Source organism: Netta rufina (genome assembly GCF_964035555.1).
Source record: "Netta rufina genome assembly, chromosome: 4".
Taxonomy (NCBI): domain Eukaryota; kingdom Metazoa; phylum Chordata; class Aves; order Anseriformes; family Anatidae; genus Netta; species Netta rufina.
In genome coordinates this window covers 60859196-60874815 of record NC_140127.1, presented here as the reverse complement: position 1 = coordinate 60874815, position 15620 = coordinate 60859196, and the positions used below count along the sequence as shown (strand labels likewise).

Below are 15620 nucleotides of genomic sequence, written 5' to 3'. Positions count from 1 at the left end.
TAAAATGAATATTTGGTTCCATTTAAGCACCCATATAGCTTTTGATAATTTTCATTGCAAACTAATTCTATATCTACATAGTGTTGTATTCCGAATTTCCTCTCATTTATGAGTAATATTTCAATTCTAAGCAACCACCCTTCCTTAAAGCTATGATCTCTGCTATATAAAATTCTCATAGTAAATTAGTCATTAAATGCTTAATTTGTACAGGTCTTGATCTAATGCCCCTGTTAAATATGTGCCTCAGGAGTAAGTCAAATGAGTCAGTGTACAGGTTTTGTGTTTCTTTTCTTTTTCTTTTTTTTTTTTTTTTTTTACTGAATGAGCAAATCAATCACACATCAGTGTTGTAAATTTATGTGCAAAAGCATTGAAGTGCTTTACTACAAATTACAACGTAGAAACACGTTAACTAAACAATTAAATTCATACAATCAGATTTAGGAATATAACAACACAAAGAAGAAACAGAATTACAGTACATTTACAACACAAGACAAATACATGGAATTCATTAGAAAATATTGTAATAAATAATTCATGAATTATAGTGCAATTGATTTATGCATAAATATAACTAATTGCCTAAAAATCAGTTGTTAACAAAAATCTGTCAAAAATCAAGGCAGCCACAGAGTTTTACTAAATTACTGCGACAATGGAAATACTGCAATTAAAAAACAAATACAAGTATTTGTACTGTAAACAACTAAAAAATCAGTCTCACTAAAGTTAATATACAATTTAATATAAAATTGTCATTAGCTACCAGAAATGGTTTAAACAGCTTTACTGAGCAGTAGTTCTAAAAACAGAGGCACTGTTTTTTAATATAAAATACTTGAGAAACATTCAAATAAGTAGAAAGCATGTAGGGCTTGCTTTCGCCTTCATTTAAAATTCTGCTGAAACATGGATTTTCAGAAAATGTCAATTACTAAGTAGTGACTGGTAACTGAATTTATAAAACAGTTCAAAGTGTGTAATTTAAATGACATTTAATGGAGTACATAGGGGTTGGGGAAGGAGAATCTACACATTTCCCTGCCTTTCCTTAGTTGTGTAATCAAAGGTTAGCCTAATAATTAGAAACAAATAATTCTGTTCCTTTAAACACTTACAGGTTGAGTATCATCTATAAACTATCAAAAAATATTTTAATATACTATTTCTGACCAAAAAATAAATACAAGTACTAAAATGTTGAAAATTAATTATAATATTACATACAAAACTACTGAGTACTGTTAAGTCAATAGTAAAATGATCCCTGATATTATGAATCCTGTTATTTTTTTGGTCAGGTCATCTTTTAAATGATATAAAAAGAGTACTGTAACTTGCCTTCAATATAAACTTCAGATTCAAATTTATAATATTGTCTGAGGAGTAGAAAACACCAGTATGGTACAAATATTAGGCAAAGTATTGAAGCCCCAAATTTTTGCAAGTAAAACTGTATAAAGACAGATCTTGAAACGTTTAAGGGTTTTTTCAACTTCACTTTCCAGTGGGGATGCATTAAGAATTTAATCCTTCTGGCCCTCACAAAATATGGCTTAATTCTTTTAAAAGGAAAGATGACCCTGACACTTGCTGTTTTGTAACCTCCTTGTTATCGGGTACAGTTCTGTGTAAAAAAGGATTCATTTTGTAATATGCAAGTAAACCTTAGTCACTGAAGAAGATTCAGTATAGATCTGAGAGACCAAAGAAGTGATACACTGTTTGTGCAGCTTCACTTAAGGAACATTATTGTATTTTAAAATGTAAGTTGTTATTTTTTAATAAGGTTAATAAATATGGGCTAGATTTTGCCATCAATATTGCAAGTATGCTCTCTGCTGACTTTACTGGCAAGTTTATCTAGAAATCAAGTTACCTGATGTGGCCCATATGTATCTAATGTCCCCTTTCAGTTTTTATAATTAACCTATACACAGGCAAATTTAAGTGGGAAAAAAATTGACAATGTATGCACGTGCAACAAATGTATAAAAGTTGGAGAGAAGTCTTTTTCTATCCCAAATTAGATGCATACAGAAGTAATTATATTTTGAGAGGAAAAGGGCATTGATGTTCTGTATCAAACGCATGAAGCAAGCCCCCATTCTTCATATGTAGACACGTTTTTTGTGATATTCCATGAAAAAATTAAGTATGATATAAAGTTCAATGTGAATACTTTGAAATTCATTTAAAAACTGCAATATGAAGGTAATTGGTCTCCCTTAAATTCTATTAAAAGTTACCTATTTAAAGTGAACTGTCTAGCTTCTAACTACCAAATTTATAAAGAATTTATACTATTGAACGTTCAAAACAGCTTCACTGTTCAATATTTGTATTTCTATCAAGACCCTGAACTGCAAATTTGGTTATTAGCAAAATGATAATGTAACTTGGTATTCATTTTGATAAACTGAAAATGTTTTGAAATGTCACAGCAGCAAATACATTACAGTTACAGTGAGGTTTTTCAATAGGAGTGTGACACAATCCTTAAATAAATTTTAAGTAGTCATAACGTCAACTAACCAGCACGTTTAAACAAAAAAAAGAACAACAAAACAAAACGCCATTCTCAAGCTCATTCTGTGCACATTATGAACATGCTCTAAGTTGCATTCCAACCTTCTTTTTAAACCTTACAAGTCACCTTATTTTTCAAACTAAAAAGGAAAATTAGGTTTAAGTTTAAATTATTTTATGCTCTTAGTATTCCATCTTATTTCATATTTAATAATTCTATAACTACAGTAATTTCTCAGGTTTCATAAGTGTACACTTTGTAAACACCAATTTCTTTCTAAACCACCAACAAAATTGTCTTAAAATGATAAAAAATGCAGTTTATGCCTGCTAACACACATTTTTAGTAATGAAATGTTTATTTTTTACTTGTATTGGATATTTAAGTAACGATGAAGTTTTTTTCTTTCACAGAATGTACTATATCCTACTAATACTTCACAAATTCACTTTCTTTTAAGGAACTAGCTTTTCAAAAAATCCCTTGCATTTGTATAATCTGAGTTACTTACAATTTATTGCAAGTATTCTGTGAAGTTTAGAAGTTTGCTAACCATTGTTCGTGTATTTCCGTAATAAGATGGTTTGTTGAATGGGTAGAGTGGTTTTTCACCAATTAAAAATTATGTTTCACATGACAAATACTTGTTTTCCCAAAACATCTTTATGCTATTGACTACTAAATAAAACCTGAATCTTTTCACCTATTTATACAAGGATTATATTAAATACACACTATCAGAATTAAGTGAGCAACTCTATAATTCTGTCCACAGTGAAAACCCTGAATAAAACTATTTTTCAAAAGGCATGTATGTGGTTTTTGAACTGTATAATTTCACGTCTTCTGTCAGAGTGAACATATGTATTTCTCACACAGTGTGTGTATACAGACATACATACACACACACACAAAACAATTTGCTAACAATTATTCTACACAGGCTTGCTACTATTTTTGCAGCTGCCAGTCCCTGAATCTGTCATATTAAATAAGCCAGTATCTGGTAATCGGAGTTTCTTCTTCGGCGGAGTCTTCAATGTTCCAGATCTTTCTTTTACTTTATATTCTAAAGTGCTGTGAGGTACCCCATAAATTCCTTGTGCTTTGGAAACACTCATTTTCCCACTCATTACCATTGCAATTGCTTCTTCCATTATTTCATGATCGTACTGCCGATAGCGGCCACGTTTTTTTCTTGGCTGCTTATTATCTTTACGATCCAAACTATCTTCTGTATTTTCTGAGGTTCCATCTACTGTCCCATTCTTAGCATTAAGACACAAAGGAGAGAGGTCCCCATGCAGAAAGTAGGAATCAACACTTGAGTGAGTTACAGGTCCAGAACATTCAATTTTGTTCTGTTTAGGGAGTATATTTTTCAATTTTTGAAGAGCTGATCCTTCTAAGACTGAGGAGGTTTTAGAAACGTGGTACATAACATCCAGAAGACCAGCAGTATCAGACTGTGGTTTGGACACAGAACTTATTCTTAGCTGAGGAATTTTTAATTGTACAGTAGGACTTGTAGTTTCATATTGTAGATTTTCACTTTTTTCTTTAAATTGTGTGACCATTCTCTGTAGAGTTAACTGGTGGAGGTAACTGGAAGCTGTTGGGAATTTTAATTCTGAGGTTTCAAGTAGACTGAGTTTACTTTTTTCTGTGCGCTCTGCTTGAGCTCTTGCCCACAAGGCTACTTTTTGTAGGACTGCACAAGTTTCTTTACTGTCTTTAAATGAATAACTATCATTGAAATCTCGAGTTTTGTTTTTAAAAGGTGCAGGCTTTCCTGCTGGTAAGGCTTCTAAGTGGAGAAGTAAAGTTTTTTGAGGTATGCCATAAAGTATGCCTGCTTTATTTATGTCCAGTGCTCCAGACTGAATGTCTTTCAAAGCTTTTGAGAGCAAACCATCTGCAAACTCAGCACTTCTTTCCACATAGTCCTCTCTGTGTCTGTGTAGTCTCCTGGATGGATGGAATGAAACGATGGTAAACTGATGTATGAGAGACTCTCACACAGCTATGGAAGGGAAGGGTCCACTCCTTTATTATACTCCTTGCTTCGGTAACATCACTGCTTCTGATACTTTTAAGCCTTTGAGATGTGGTAGTTAAATGATTATCCTAGCAAAATGTTACAGTTCTGGTAGGACAGTGCGTCAAAAATCATACGGTGGCTTCTACAGCAGCCCTTCCAAGAACTTTATATCCTAGCTCAGTATTCGATAATATTCTCATGTGCTTGCTATATTCCCTTGTTCACATACTTGCAGAGCAACACTGTTATAATTTTAATTATACAATTAACGTTCCATTAAATACCCAAATCCTGAAGGAGTTTTTGTTAGTAGAAACGTGACGTTACCGCTAAACAAGTAATAAAAGAGTCAACCCCCTCATAGAAAATTTGCAGCAATAAGTACATAACTACACACAACCATCCCAGACTTACACAAAACTAGGTTTTCTACAACCATAAGGTAAAGAGCTGTAGTTAACAATCAAGTCCATTTTGGAAAAAATAAAACACACGTTTAAAAACTTCTAGCCACTATTTACAGCTTTCTAATTACAAAGTCATATTAATTTTTAAACTTCTTCATATCAGCAAATTAATAAAATGCAACTTTACATCATCCAACAAATACTGCTATTGGACTCCTATTGGTAAGAAGTTATTTTGTAAGACGTACAGGTGACAAAAAGCGTCCTGCTATGGCTAGTGGATGGGAGGATGCCAAAATCATAACGAAATCCAACAAAACAATGCGTTTCACTAGCTTTGTGGTAGCTTTCAGCAGATGCAACAACATTTTTCTTGCTGAATAAAGAAATTTAACTATTTGCCACCACACACCATAGCCAGAACCATGATGTAAGTATAAGTATGATGATTAAGAGCTCTCTCTCTCGCGCGCTTTCTCTCTCTCATATTAAGGAGTATTATAGATAACAGTCATTTAATTGTTCATGTTAGTTGAAGAATATTTTAAATCTAAATATTAACATGGTAATTTTTGTCAAAAATTGAAGTTTCCTAAGTAAACTCTGAAAGAATATATTTGCATTCTCTTCTACTGTCCTACTGCTTTTATTGTGTTACATAATCAATTTTCAGTTCATTTTTAGTAACATGAACTAAAGTTTGGTGATTGTTCTGATAACTTTTCTTTAAACAGAAAAAAAGGAAAAAGACAAATGAAACATATGATATATACATAGACACACACTTATGAGTGACACAAATTCTTTTGAAAGCAAAATATAAACCACACGTGTGTGTCAGTATATACAAATATGTTATGAACATAAAACCTGACTTCAGAGAAGTAAGAGAAACCCCCGATTTTCTTTTACATAAGCCGAAGAGAGTCCTAAACGTTGCTTACCCAGACACCGAGTTTTCAGAACACAATGGATCATATTTGGGTTCTTCCAACCTTGCGCTTTTCTTTGTAGAGAGATCTAGCACTCCATCCCCTGCAAAGAATGAGTAGTGATGATAGCAGTTGTTTAAGGATGACCTCAGACATTTTGTCAGCAATTGTGTTGTAGCTATGGCACAGTTTTGAAGCAGTTAAATTTACCTTGCAAATTTCTGGCATCTTATTCCTTTAACAATATCAGCTGTCTGCAAATGATTTTATCTGATTTATAACAAAATTGTCTAAAATTAAGAAAACTCAAGAACCCATGACAAAAACATGAAATTTAAAAGAAGAATGTCTTAAACAGCAACGTCTGTTTTCCTAAAAATCATGTATGCATGGATACTGCACAGTTTACTTTTAAGGCAACCAGAGCAATGTACTTCATATTATTGTACAAACATACTGTAAACAAACGAATCTGATAATGAAGTTAAAATGGACATAACTAAATCACAGACTTACAGGATAATTTAGACTAGAATGGTCCTCAAGAGGTCTCTGGACCAACCTTCTGCTCTGAGCAGAGTCAGCTATGAGATCAGATCAGGTTACTGGATGAGAAAGGAATAGTAGTACCCCAATAATGGGAAGAGAGCTCAAGCCCATAGTGTTTTCAGTGTATGTGACCTATGTCATTAAACAGCATAAACATTACTAACAGTTTGTTTATACATACTCCCCCTGCTTTCCCCACACAGAAGTAATTGATGTAACTAAAGAATGAAAAAGACCTAAACTAGGGTGGGAGTTCACTCTGTTCAGTCACCAGCAAATGTTATATTCAACGTTTATAACTGGATGTTGAAATCTATGAATTTTTGAAATAGCCATATTTTGTTTCAAATCAATATTTACAAACATTGAAAATTAGCAAACCTCTTTAGTGCCTGACACTTTCCTTCCAGTTAGAGTGTTGAGATTTTTTTGGTTTATATTTTTTAAAATCACATTTAATTTATAGATAAATTGCCTGAACACATTTAATTTCATACCTTTTTTTCTTGGTTTTCTGTTTCAAACTTGGGCTGTTTTGTATGCTTGTGTTATAAGAATCCTTGAGTTTCAACATGTAGCTCAACATTCAACTCTACAAGCAATCTTATGTTAGGCCTTTATACAGTCGTATCATTTTTATGTTATCATGTATTATTTGCAACACATTATCATGTATTATCTGCAAAACATCAATCAATTTTATATGTTTTCCTACAGCCTTTGATTGAAGACATGAAGCATTGGTTGGATTTTCCGAATGCCAAAACTCAAATGTAAATTCAGAATAATTGTTAGGTTAACTCTGCTTTATTCCAATATTGCAAAGAAATGTATTTTAGTGTTAGTTGCCCAACTATTTTATGTTGGAAGAAGAGTAAAGAGAGAAAAACTAACATTGTAGGCCAATGTAATAATATTAAGTGTATTTATAGATACACCACTTGTCAAAGATGCTCCTTTTCTCCTAAACTTGTTCCTTTCAAAGTCTTCCTTAAACCCTAAGGAAGTTAAAGGAAGGACTAGTTAATGCTAATCAAGCTTTCTGAAGCAGTAATATTCCAGAAGGAAAAGCCAGATAAAATCGCTACAGAATTATTCTGCAAGGAATATCCAGACGGAATACCCAGCTGTTAAAAATCCTGAATACTTGTAATGACCCTGACTCCTGTGCAACAGACAGATTTCATCTGTTGTACTTCATTAGCGATATAAACTATGTTACCCTTTAAGGGTTTGTGTGTTCTCTTTCAGAATAGTTTCTCCACCTTCGGTTGGTATTCACAGGCACCGTGACATAAAAATGTTTAGAAGAGATAGCTGGACGAAGTCACTGGAAAAAATACCTCAGAAAACTACCTCAAAGTTCAAACACATCAAGTTGTAAAAGCTAATCATTAGGTAGACCACTATTATGTGACTACTAACAACAAAAGAACATCAAGAATAGATTAAAACAAAACAAAAACACCTAAATGAAAACCCATTTTGAGAAACACTGTTGAAAACCAAATTAATCTATAACTTTGAAATAGAGAGTTTTGCTAAAGACATTAGAATATCAAGAGAACCAACAGGAATGGCTCTTTCTAACCACTCCACAAAGGAATCGAAGCTAACAAGATCTCTCGTAAGATTCCACAATGAAATCTAAACAAACCAAATAATTTTTATCTCCAGTCTTTCAGAATTGGCTTTGACAATATAAACCCTCAACAAACTGAAAAAATGACTAAAAAGAGGACAGCACTGAAAATACAGACTACTGAGACATGAAATTAAATACATTTTGGGCCTCTAAAAGGTAAGCAGAATGGAGTAACTATTTCAGATTCAAGACAGCTGAATGTTCAACACAGCAAATGCATTTATTAAGTATACATATGACTCTTCCGTGAAACCAATTTTCTATGGGAAGGTGATCCTCAGAAACAAGAGTGAAAGAGAAGCATGAGAGAGATTTGATATCCATACAAAATAGCAGATAAAGTCACCACAGACCAGGCTTTTCTTCAGTGATTTCAGTCAAACAAATAAAAACAATCTGATGCAGGAGGTGCTGATAGGTCAGAAAGTTTCATTAAAATGATCCTACTGTTGGTGGATCTTTTTGCTTTACAGTAAAATAAATTATGATGAAGGAGCACCTCCAATTGGTAGGAATGCAAGAGCACTGGCAATAAATTTTAAGACTAAACGAGATGAAACGAACATATGTATATATAAACAGTAGAGATCTTCATTTTGGTTAGGTACAAGACCAGAAGTTTACAGAGCCAACTACCTATAACGAGATGCAAATAAACATGTGTCTAACCACATCTCCAAGCCAGGATTTTCAAAAGAAGCCCTGCTTCTGTGGGTACAGCAATACATTTCTGTCCTGCATACAGTTACAAAGCATTCTAATGCTTCCTCTGCTACACTTACACACCTTGTGCATACACTTACCCAGTTAAGTATGATCTTTTGGTATCCTTTGTATGTAATGAGGGCATTAATTTATCCAGGTATTGGTTTTTGTAAGACTGATTTCTCAGCCTAACAAAATTTCTGTTGTAATAGGATGTTCACACAGTCTAGTAATTTTATGTACATATCTCCTGCATGACAAACAGAAATCTGTTTGAACAGCAGTACCCCTGGCGATCATGCTTGTCCCCTGGGCACCTTATTGTAAAGGCACAGAATAGAGCAGTTACAACTCATCCTTCAGCTCCTGCCCTAATATAGGACCCAAATCATACAGTTTTACAGCACTAGGGAACAAAAAACAGATTGTACAGGCGGACAACAAACCTCCATTACTTCCAAGGTAGGAACAGTTCTTTTAAAACCAAACCAGCACTCCTATTATTTCTATCAAATCACTCAAACCAGATGATTTAGGCAAAAATTCTGGAAAGGAAGTGAATAACATCAGGAGCAGAAAAAACTCTATATAATGTGGGTCTAATTAGAGCCATGGAATTGCTTGCACTCTTCATCTGAAACCATGACTTTTACAAAAATAGCCTTCATAAACAGATACTCTGAAATACTGGTTAATATAAAAAAGTTATTACAAGTTTTTCAGGTCTGCTCCTCGTGACCTTCTAATGGAATTCTTTCTGCTGCAATCTAATGATTCTGAATTTCAAAGAAATGGCTTGACCTCTGGACCTGACTGCTCAGCACCACATCACCAGATACAACAATACCAAGGTACAACTAAGCTAAAACATCTTCAGAATAAATAGGACCACAATAAAGTGAACCTCCACCAGACGAGCAAGGTTAGAGAACAGAGAAAAAATTAGTCTGTATCAGATAACTGAGTTCCTACAATTGGTATTTCAATATTGATTCTAGCAAACGTCATTTTCTGGTTTTCAGTAAATCTTTCACTGCCTGACTAGGTCAGGTATCTACTCTACTCAGTCCTCTGACTCCAGTCACTGCAGAAACTCCACTCCTAGCAAGGGAGAGCACATCAGCCTGGCCACCACCCGCAGCTCGTTCCTCTCCTGCTCTCCCAGCAGATGCCAATGGATCACAGAACCCAGAGGTCTCTCTCCCTGACTGCTGTCTTTACTATCTGGCCTTGGTTCTGTTAACTGGGAAGTTATGAGAGGCCTTTTTTGAACCCACTGCCACTGTCCTGCTCTACCACCTCCTGTCTTAACAGTTCCAGATGTTCATAATTCACTGTGTAAAAGAAACCCCTTCCCTTTTTTTTTTTTTTTTTTTTTTTTTCTTTTTACTTTCCTTTTAAAATGTTTCAGCAAACCCTGCCTAGTTCTTGTATTTTTAGATTTGGTAAATAACAATTATTCCTTTGCCTTATCCATCATACTGTGGCAAACCTCAATATATCTTTAAATAGGAACAAAATGACACTGCCTTGTCTCTAACACCTTTCTTGATGATGCCTTGCCCTTCACTGTCTATTTTTATGGAGACACTGTTTTTAGAAAACTATCAGTAACTCCAAAGTCTTTTATTACTTTTTAACTACCATTTTGACTAATTTTTGCTGACCAGTTATTTTGTAAAATGAAGGACTGCCAAATTGGCTATACAGTGGGTGCATGTGGCAAGGTGCTGGCAGCAAAGGGGCTGCCCCATGCTGGTTGACCACAGCTGATTCCAGTCAGCTCCAACGAACCCACTGCAAGACACAGCTGAGCCCAGCAGCCAGGCTGGTGGCACCTCTCAGAAAACATGGGAGGGAAAAATGCCTTTTTATTTTAATAGGCAATATTTTAAATTAACTTTTCCCAAAGTGAGTCACTGTCCATGATGGCAAGCAGTAAGTCAGCATCCTGTCCTTAACTGAACTTACAAGCTCTTGTTTCTGGTCTTATTTCCCCCTCTCTGCCACTGAGGAAGGAAGGAGCGAGCAAATGGCTTGGAGTTTGTCTGTTTTCCACTACTGGGAGTCAAAGAAACAAAACTCTTTTCAGAAGGAGCAGTCAGGCATTGGAACAGGTTGCCTAGGGAAGGTGGTGGAGTCACCATCCCTGGGGGTGTTTTTAGGGACATGATTTAGTGGGTGATACTGACGGTAAGGGGATAGTTGGACCAGATGATCTTGGAGGTCTTTTCCAACCTTAATGATTCTATGAAAACCCTGGACACTGTTCCAAGGATGACCTTTTTACACAATTATTAAACAAATCGTTTCTTGAATATATTTGCAGATTAAACGATTTATTTTTTTGAAACATAGCTTGTGTACCTTCAAGGACATAGCATTTTCCCCACTATATATAGTGAGAACAGTATATTAAAATAAAAAGATGGTAAAGGATTATTTTATTTGAATTTTTTTTTTCAATACACCTGATTGTAGCAACCAAGAAGCCATACATGTTGCGAGTCCAGTTGCCATACTAAGTTGAAGGAGGGTTTTCAAGTTATGAAACTAGTTACTTCTCAAAAACTAAGAATTGTTTTGTTGGAAATTTTGGTGATTTCACATGCATATAGGAAAACTAGATAATAAAACGCTGTTTAAAATCATTCAAACTAAATTTTTACTCTGGTTATCCTTACTTTTCCTACTTCAAGAATAACCAACAACGATATAGCTATGGAATAGCTGTAAGAACTTCAGTGCAGCAAAACAACACTCATTGTCACCCAACTCTGGAATTACTAGTAAACAGAAGACAATCTATGATATTAGTTACTAGTAATTTCTACCTATGATGAATCAAGGAGACATGAAAAAGCATTACGCAAATTCTCTTTTTTTTTTGTGTGTGCTATGTTTACACCCTATCAGTCAACAAAAATTGTACAGCTAAACTAGCTCCTTAGAGTATGTAATTGTACAGTTTGTACTTTTGCCTCTTTGCACGTCGCTCTCCTTATGAGCTTCAGGGTGATGGACCCTTCTGTATCTATTAAGGGGAAGAAACCTCTACATTGAAGCAGCTGCTGCTGGGATACACTCCCTAAAATGCTGCACAAAAAAAATAAAATTGCTGTAGGATAGTCCAAGACTGTTTCTTAATCCACATTTTATTTTGTGAAGATGCTGCTTTATTATTGGCTTCCAAAAACATACACGTACCCTATTTTTGTTAGGCACATTGCAGGCAAAACAAATTTTCTCTTGTGATATAATTACAGTGTACTCTTTTTGAGTCCTTGGTAGCATTAGGAAGCATCAGCCTCTTGTGGTAGGATACTAGCAAATATACTCAAGTTGAAACAGGGGAAGTTTAGGTTGGAAATTTCTCCTAATTTCTTCTCAGAAAGCATAGTCGGGCAGTGGAAGGGGTTGCCCAGGGAGGCAGTGCAGTCACCATCCCTGGGGGTGTTTTAGCAAAGGTTGGACGTGGTGCTTAGGGACATAGTTCAGTGGGTGATAGTGGTGGTAGGGTGATGGTTGGACTATTGATCTTGGAGGTCTTTTCTGACACTTTACTGTCAGTTAAAAGTAAGTAATTGAGCCTAGTTATTTACTAGCAAGTGGCAATGGAATTATCACACTTACAGAAGAAAGCAGAGCGTAATTCTGGTACTTCACTACCAGAAGCAGGTGTTAGCTAGAGGTACTTGCATGTCTGTGCTTAAATGCTCATTACTGAATGATTCAGTGCCAGGATTGTGATGGGTTGACCTAGGTCAGCAACTAGACACCCAGCCTCTCTTTTTCTCCTTTGTCAGGAGGCCAGGCAGAAGGAAGTGAGGGGGGAGGGAAGAAGTAAGATGAAATAGCTCATGAGTCAAGACAGACACCAAGTATTGTCACAGTAAAAATGGAGTTCAGTTATAGAAAATTTATTTATTGCTGATTTTAGTAGATTTGGGTAACATGAGGAAGACAAAACAATAGAACACCCCCCCCAGCTGTTCCCAGGCTCAACTTCTCTCCTTCACTCCCAAATCCACTCTCCCTCTTCCCCTGAAACATGGGTTACAGTCTCCTCTCTGATGCTTTCCTCCTCTCATTTCTCCCCTGCTTGTATGGGCTCTTCACAGGCCTCATTTCCTTCAGGAAAGGCCAAGCTGATCTGATGTGGGGATGTGCACTGGTTGCAGTGCAGATATCTACTCCAGGCCACTCTCTTCCATGAACTGCAGGGAAATACTTGCTCCCTCGTGGTCCTCTCCACAGGCTGCAGGGAAACACCTGCTGCAGCACCTCCTCCTCCGCTCTAGGTGTTTGCAGGGCTGTTTCTCACTCTGCCCCTCCAGCATTTTCACTCTTACATGTTCTCAGAGAGGTGCCACAAACTTTGCTGTTGCATGCTGCTTCAACCTGTGGTGGGTCTGGTGCAGCAGTGGCTGTGCCTGGCAGAGAGCAACCCCCAACCTCTTCCTACAGATGCCACCCCTGAAGCCCTCCTACTACTAAAACTGGCACATAAACCCAACATGCAGGGGTTTTGACAACATGCAGCACTGTTAGTGTCAAACCTGACTATTATGAGAATTCTTCAGAGACAGCCTAGAGATAACAAAGGAAGGTAAAAAAACTTTCTGAGGTGAAGATAAGATCATCCAGATGTCTTCAGTGGCAGAACCTTTGCTCAGCACTGAACTAGTGCTTAGCTTGGATCAGCTCAGTGCAAGAAAATGCTTCTTGTGATCTGGAAAATAAAGCCTAAAACTTCCTCTGAAGTAGTTCAAGAATCATTCCCATAGTACAGGTAAGAGGCTACCTGCTTTTATTATTTAGATCTGCCATTTTAAATGAGACTATTGTAAATACAAAGCACCTGCCTAATTAAAAAGATGAACCTCAAGTATTTATGTTTAGGCCATTACCTGCTTCACAGGAGAGAATTTGAATTCAAAGGGTATCAGTTTCGAGGATCCAACAACAGATCAAACATACAGATTTGAACTTTGTACTGTTACTGACATTTCACTTGGAAATTACAACAAGCAAGTAATAGATTAAGAGGTGCAAGACAATTAAAAGACTACTAGAAAGGCAGCAAATAAGAACATACAGCTTTTTTCCTCCAGTCTGGAGACTTGAGTGTTCTGTGTTAGACAATTAAAAAAAAAAGTGCAATTAAAAGCTGAAATCCATGATCAATTGCATAACAGTGCCTAAGGATCAGGATTATATTAGTTGTATAGACTAAATCATCCTAAAGTACCGCTGAAAAGCTTGTTCAAGATTATACCTGTTTATACTTATATTATATACTTAGGGTAAACAGCAATAAGATTCAGATGACATGGAAGATAAAAATACCTCAAATGCTATGAACTTTTTTGGAGAAAAGATCAGTGTACTTCAAAATAGCTGAGTGACTGTAGCAGCAGAATTTTCTTCCTAACCCTACCCCATTGCCCCATTCACCCTCAGCCTTCGTTTTCATTCCTTTAAGACTTATTTATGCTCAGTGACCCAGAACCTGTCTTTGGGGACTTTACAGCCTCATGTATATGTTAGTGTTAAAATTGGTTCTTCTTTATAGCCAACTGTTGAAGTAAGCAGCAGGTTATAGTGCCGATACTTTTTACCATCTTTGGAGTGGGGGTGGGGGAAAAAAAAAGCTTCAGTCTAGAGATTGTAAGTCTCTGAAATACGTAATTCATCTACAGCAGAGGCATGTCAACACACAATTGATATTTTCTCAGGATTTCATCTGCACCAGGTATTTAGTCTGCATAAATTCATGTCTAAATCTAGACATGAACTAGCTAACCACGCAGAATAAAAGCAAGAACTTCAAAGTTTCTTAGTGATTGTCAAAAAAAAGTTGCTTAAATTTCATAGAACAGGTACATTTAGCAAGGTCAAAATCTTTTTCCCCCAAATGATGCATCATCTAATTGAAGACTGCATCATTAAGTACAAACATATGAAAGCTATTATGAAAAATGTAGTCTTTTAAAAGTTTAATTCTGCAGTTCTATCTTCTTTTAACTTTAGTATGATACAGGTTCACTTCTCTGTGATGAGCAATATAGTTGGACTAAAACGAACCCTTGCATTTGTCAAAGATGAGCTGATTTTGCCAGTGTTCACAGTTATACAACATTCACAATCCTTCCCGAAAAATTCACAATCCTCCCTGAAAATAGCTGCTACTCCAAATTAGGTTTGAAGTCCAAAGCACTCTTGTGCTTTTATTATCAGTTTCAGATGACAGTATTTAAGAATAAAGCATGAAAAATCTCTCATTATCATTTACAAATATGAAATATCTTTCCTTGCCTTGAAGAATAAAGTTGTTTAACTCTTAATCATTACAGATCAGTTCAGAAAATTCATCCTTCATCCTTCCATCATTTTAATCAGTACTGAAAGAATCAGCCAGAATGAACTTTGCTCTTTGAAATTGCAGTAAATTCTCTTTTCTCAGAAGGCTTAACAGCCCTTTCCTTCAAAAAGGAAAATAAGTAAATCTTGAGCCACTGTTATCTGTGTTACCACAGATGAACTGACTTAAGAGCTGGTATTCCAACACTGACAAATTCCCATGCTACTTGAAAACATGCACCCAGAAATTAGGATACTTATCACCAAACACACAATAAGAAAAATGCTTTTAGAAAGGCTTCTTTTAAGCACACAATTTCTTTTTTCTTTTTTTCCATGTACTGAGCACTGCTTTGGAAAGACAGAATATATAGTTATTTGGCACAGACAAGAACAATTTATTTATAAGTGAAGAGACATAAGGTAGTAAATGACATCAAAA

At 35.7% G+C, this 15620-nt stretch overlaps 1 protein-coding gene across 1 annotated transcript in view; it reads right to left on the bottom strand.

Annotated features, from left to right (window-relative positions):
- The window catches only part of LCORL (ligand dependent nuclear receptor corepressor like), a gene marked incomplete at its 5' end in the record, with an annotated part of 66823 nt that overhangs the window by 9247 nt on the left and 41956 nt on the right, over window positions 1–15620 (bottom strand). The window contains one exon of the mRNA XM_084286535.1: window positions 5929–6019. Coding sequence (XP_084142661.1) covers window positions 5929–6019 — 91 coding nt within the window. The remainder of the gene's footprint in view (window positions 1–5928; window positions 6020–15620) is intronic.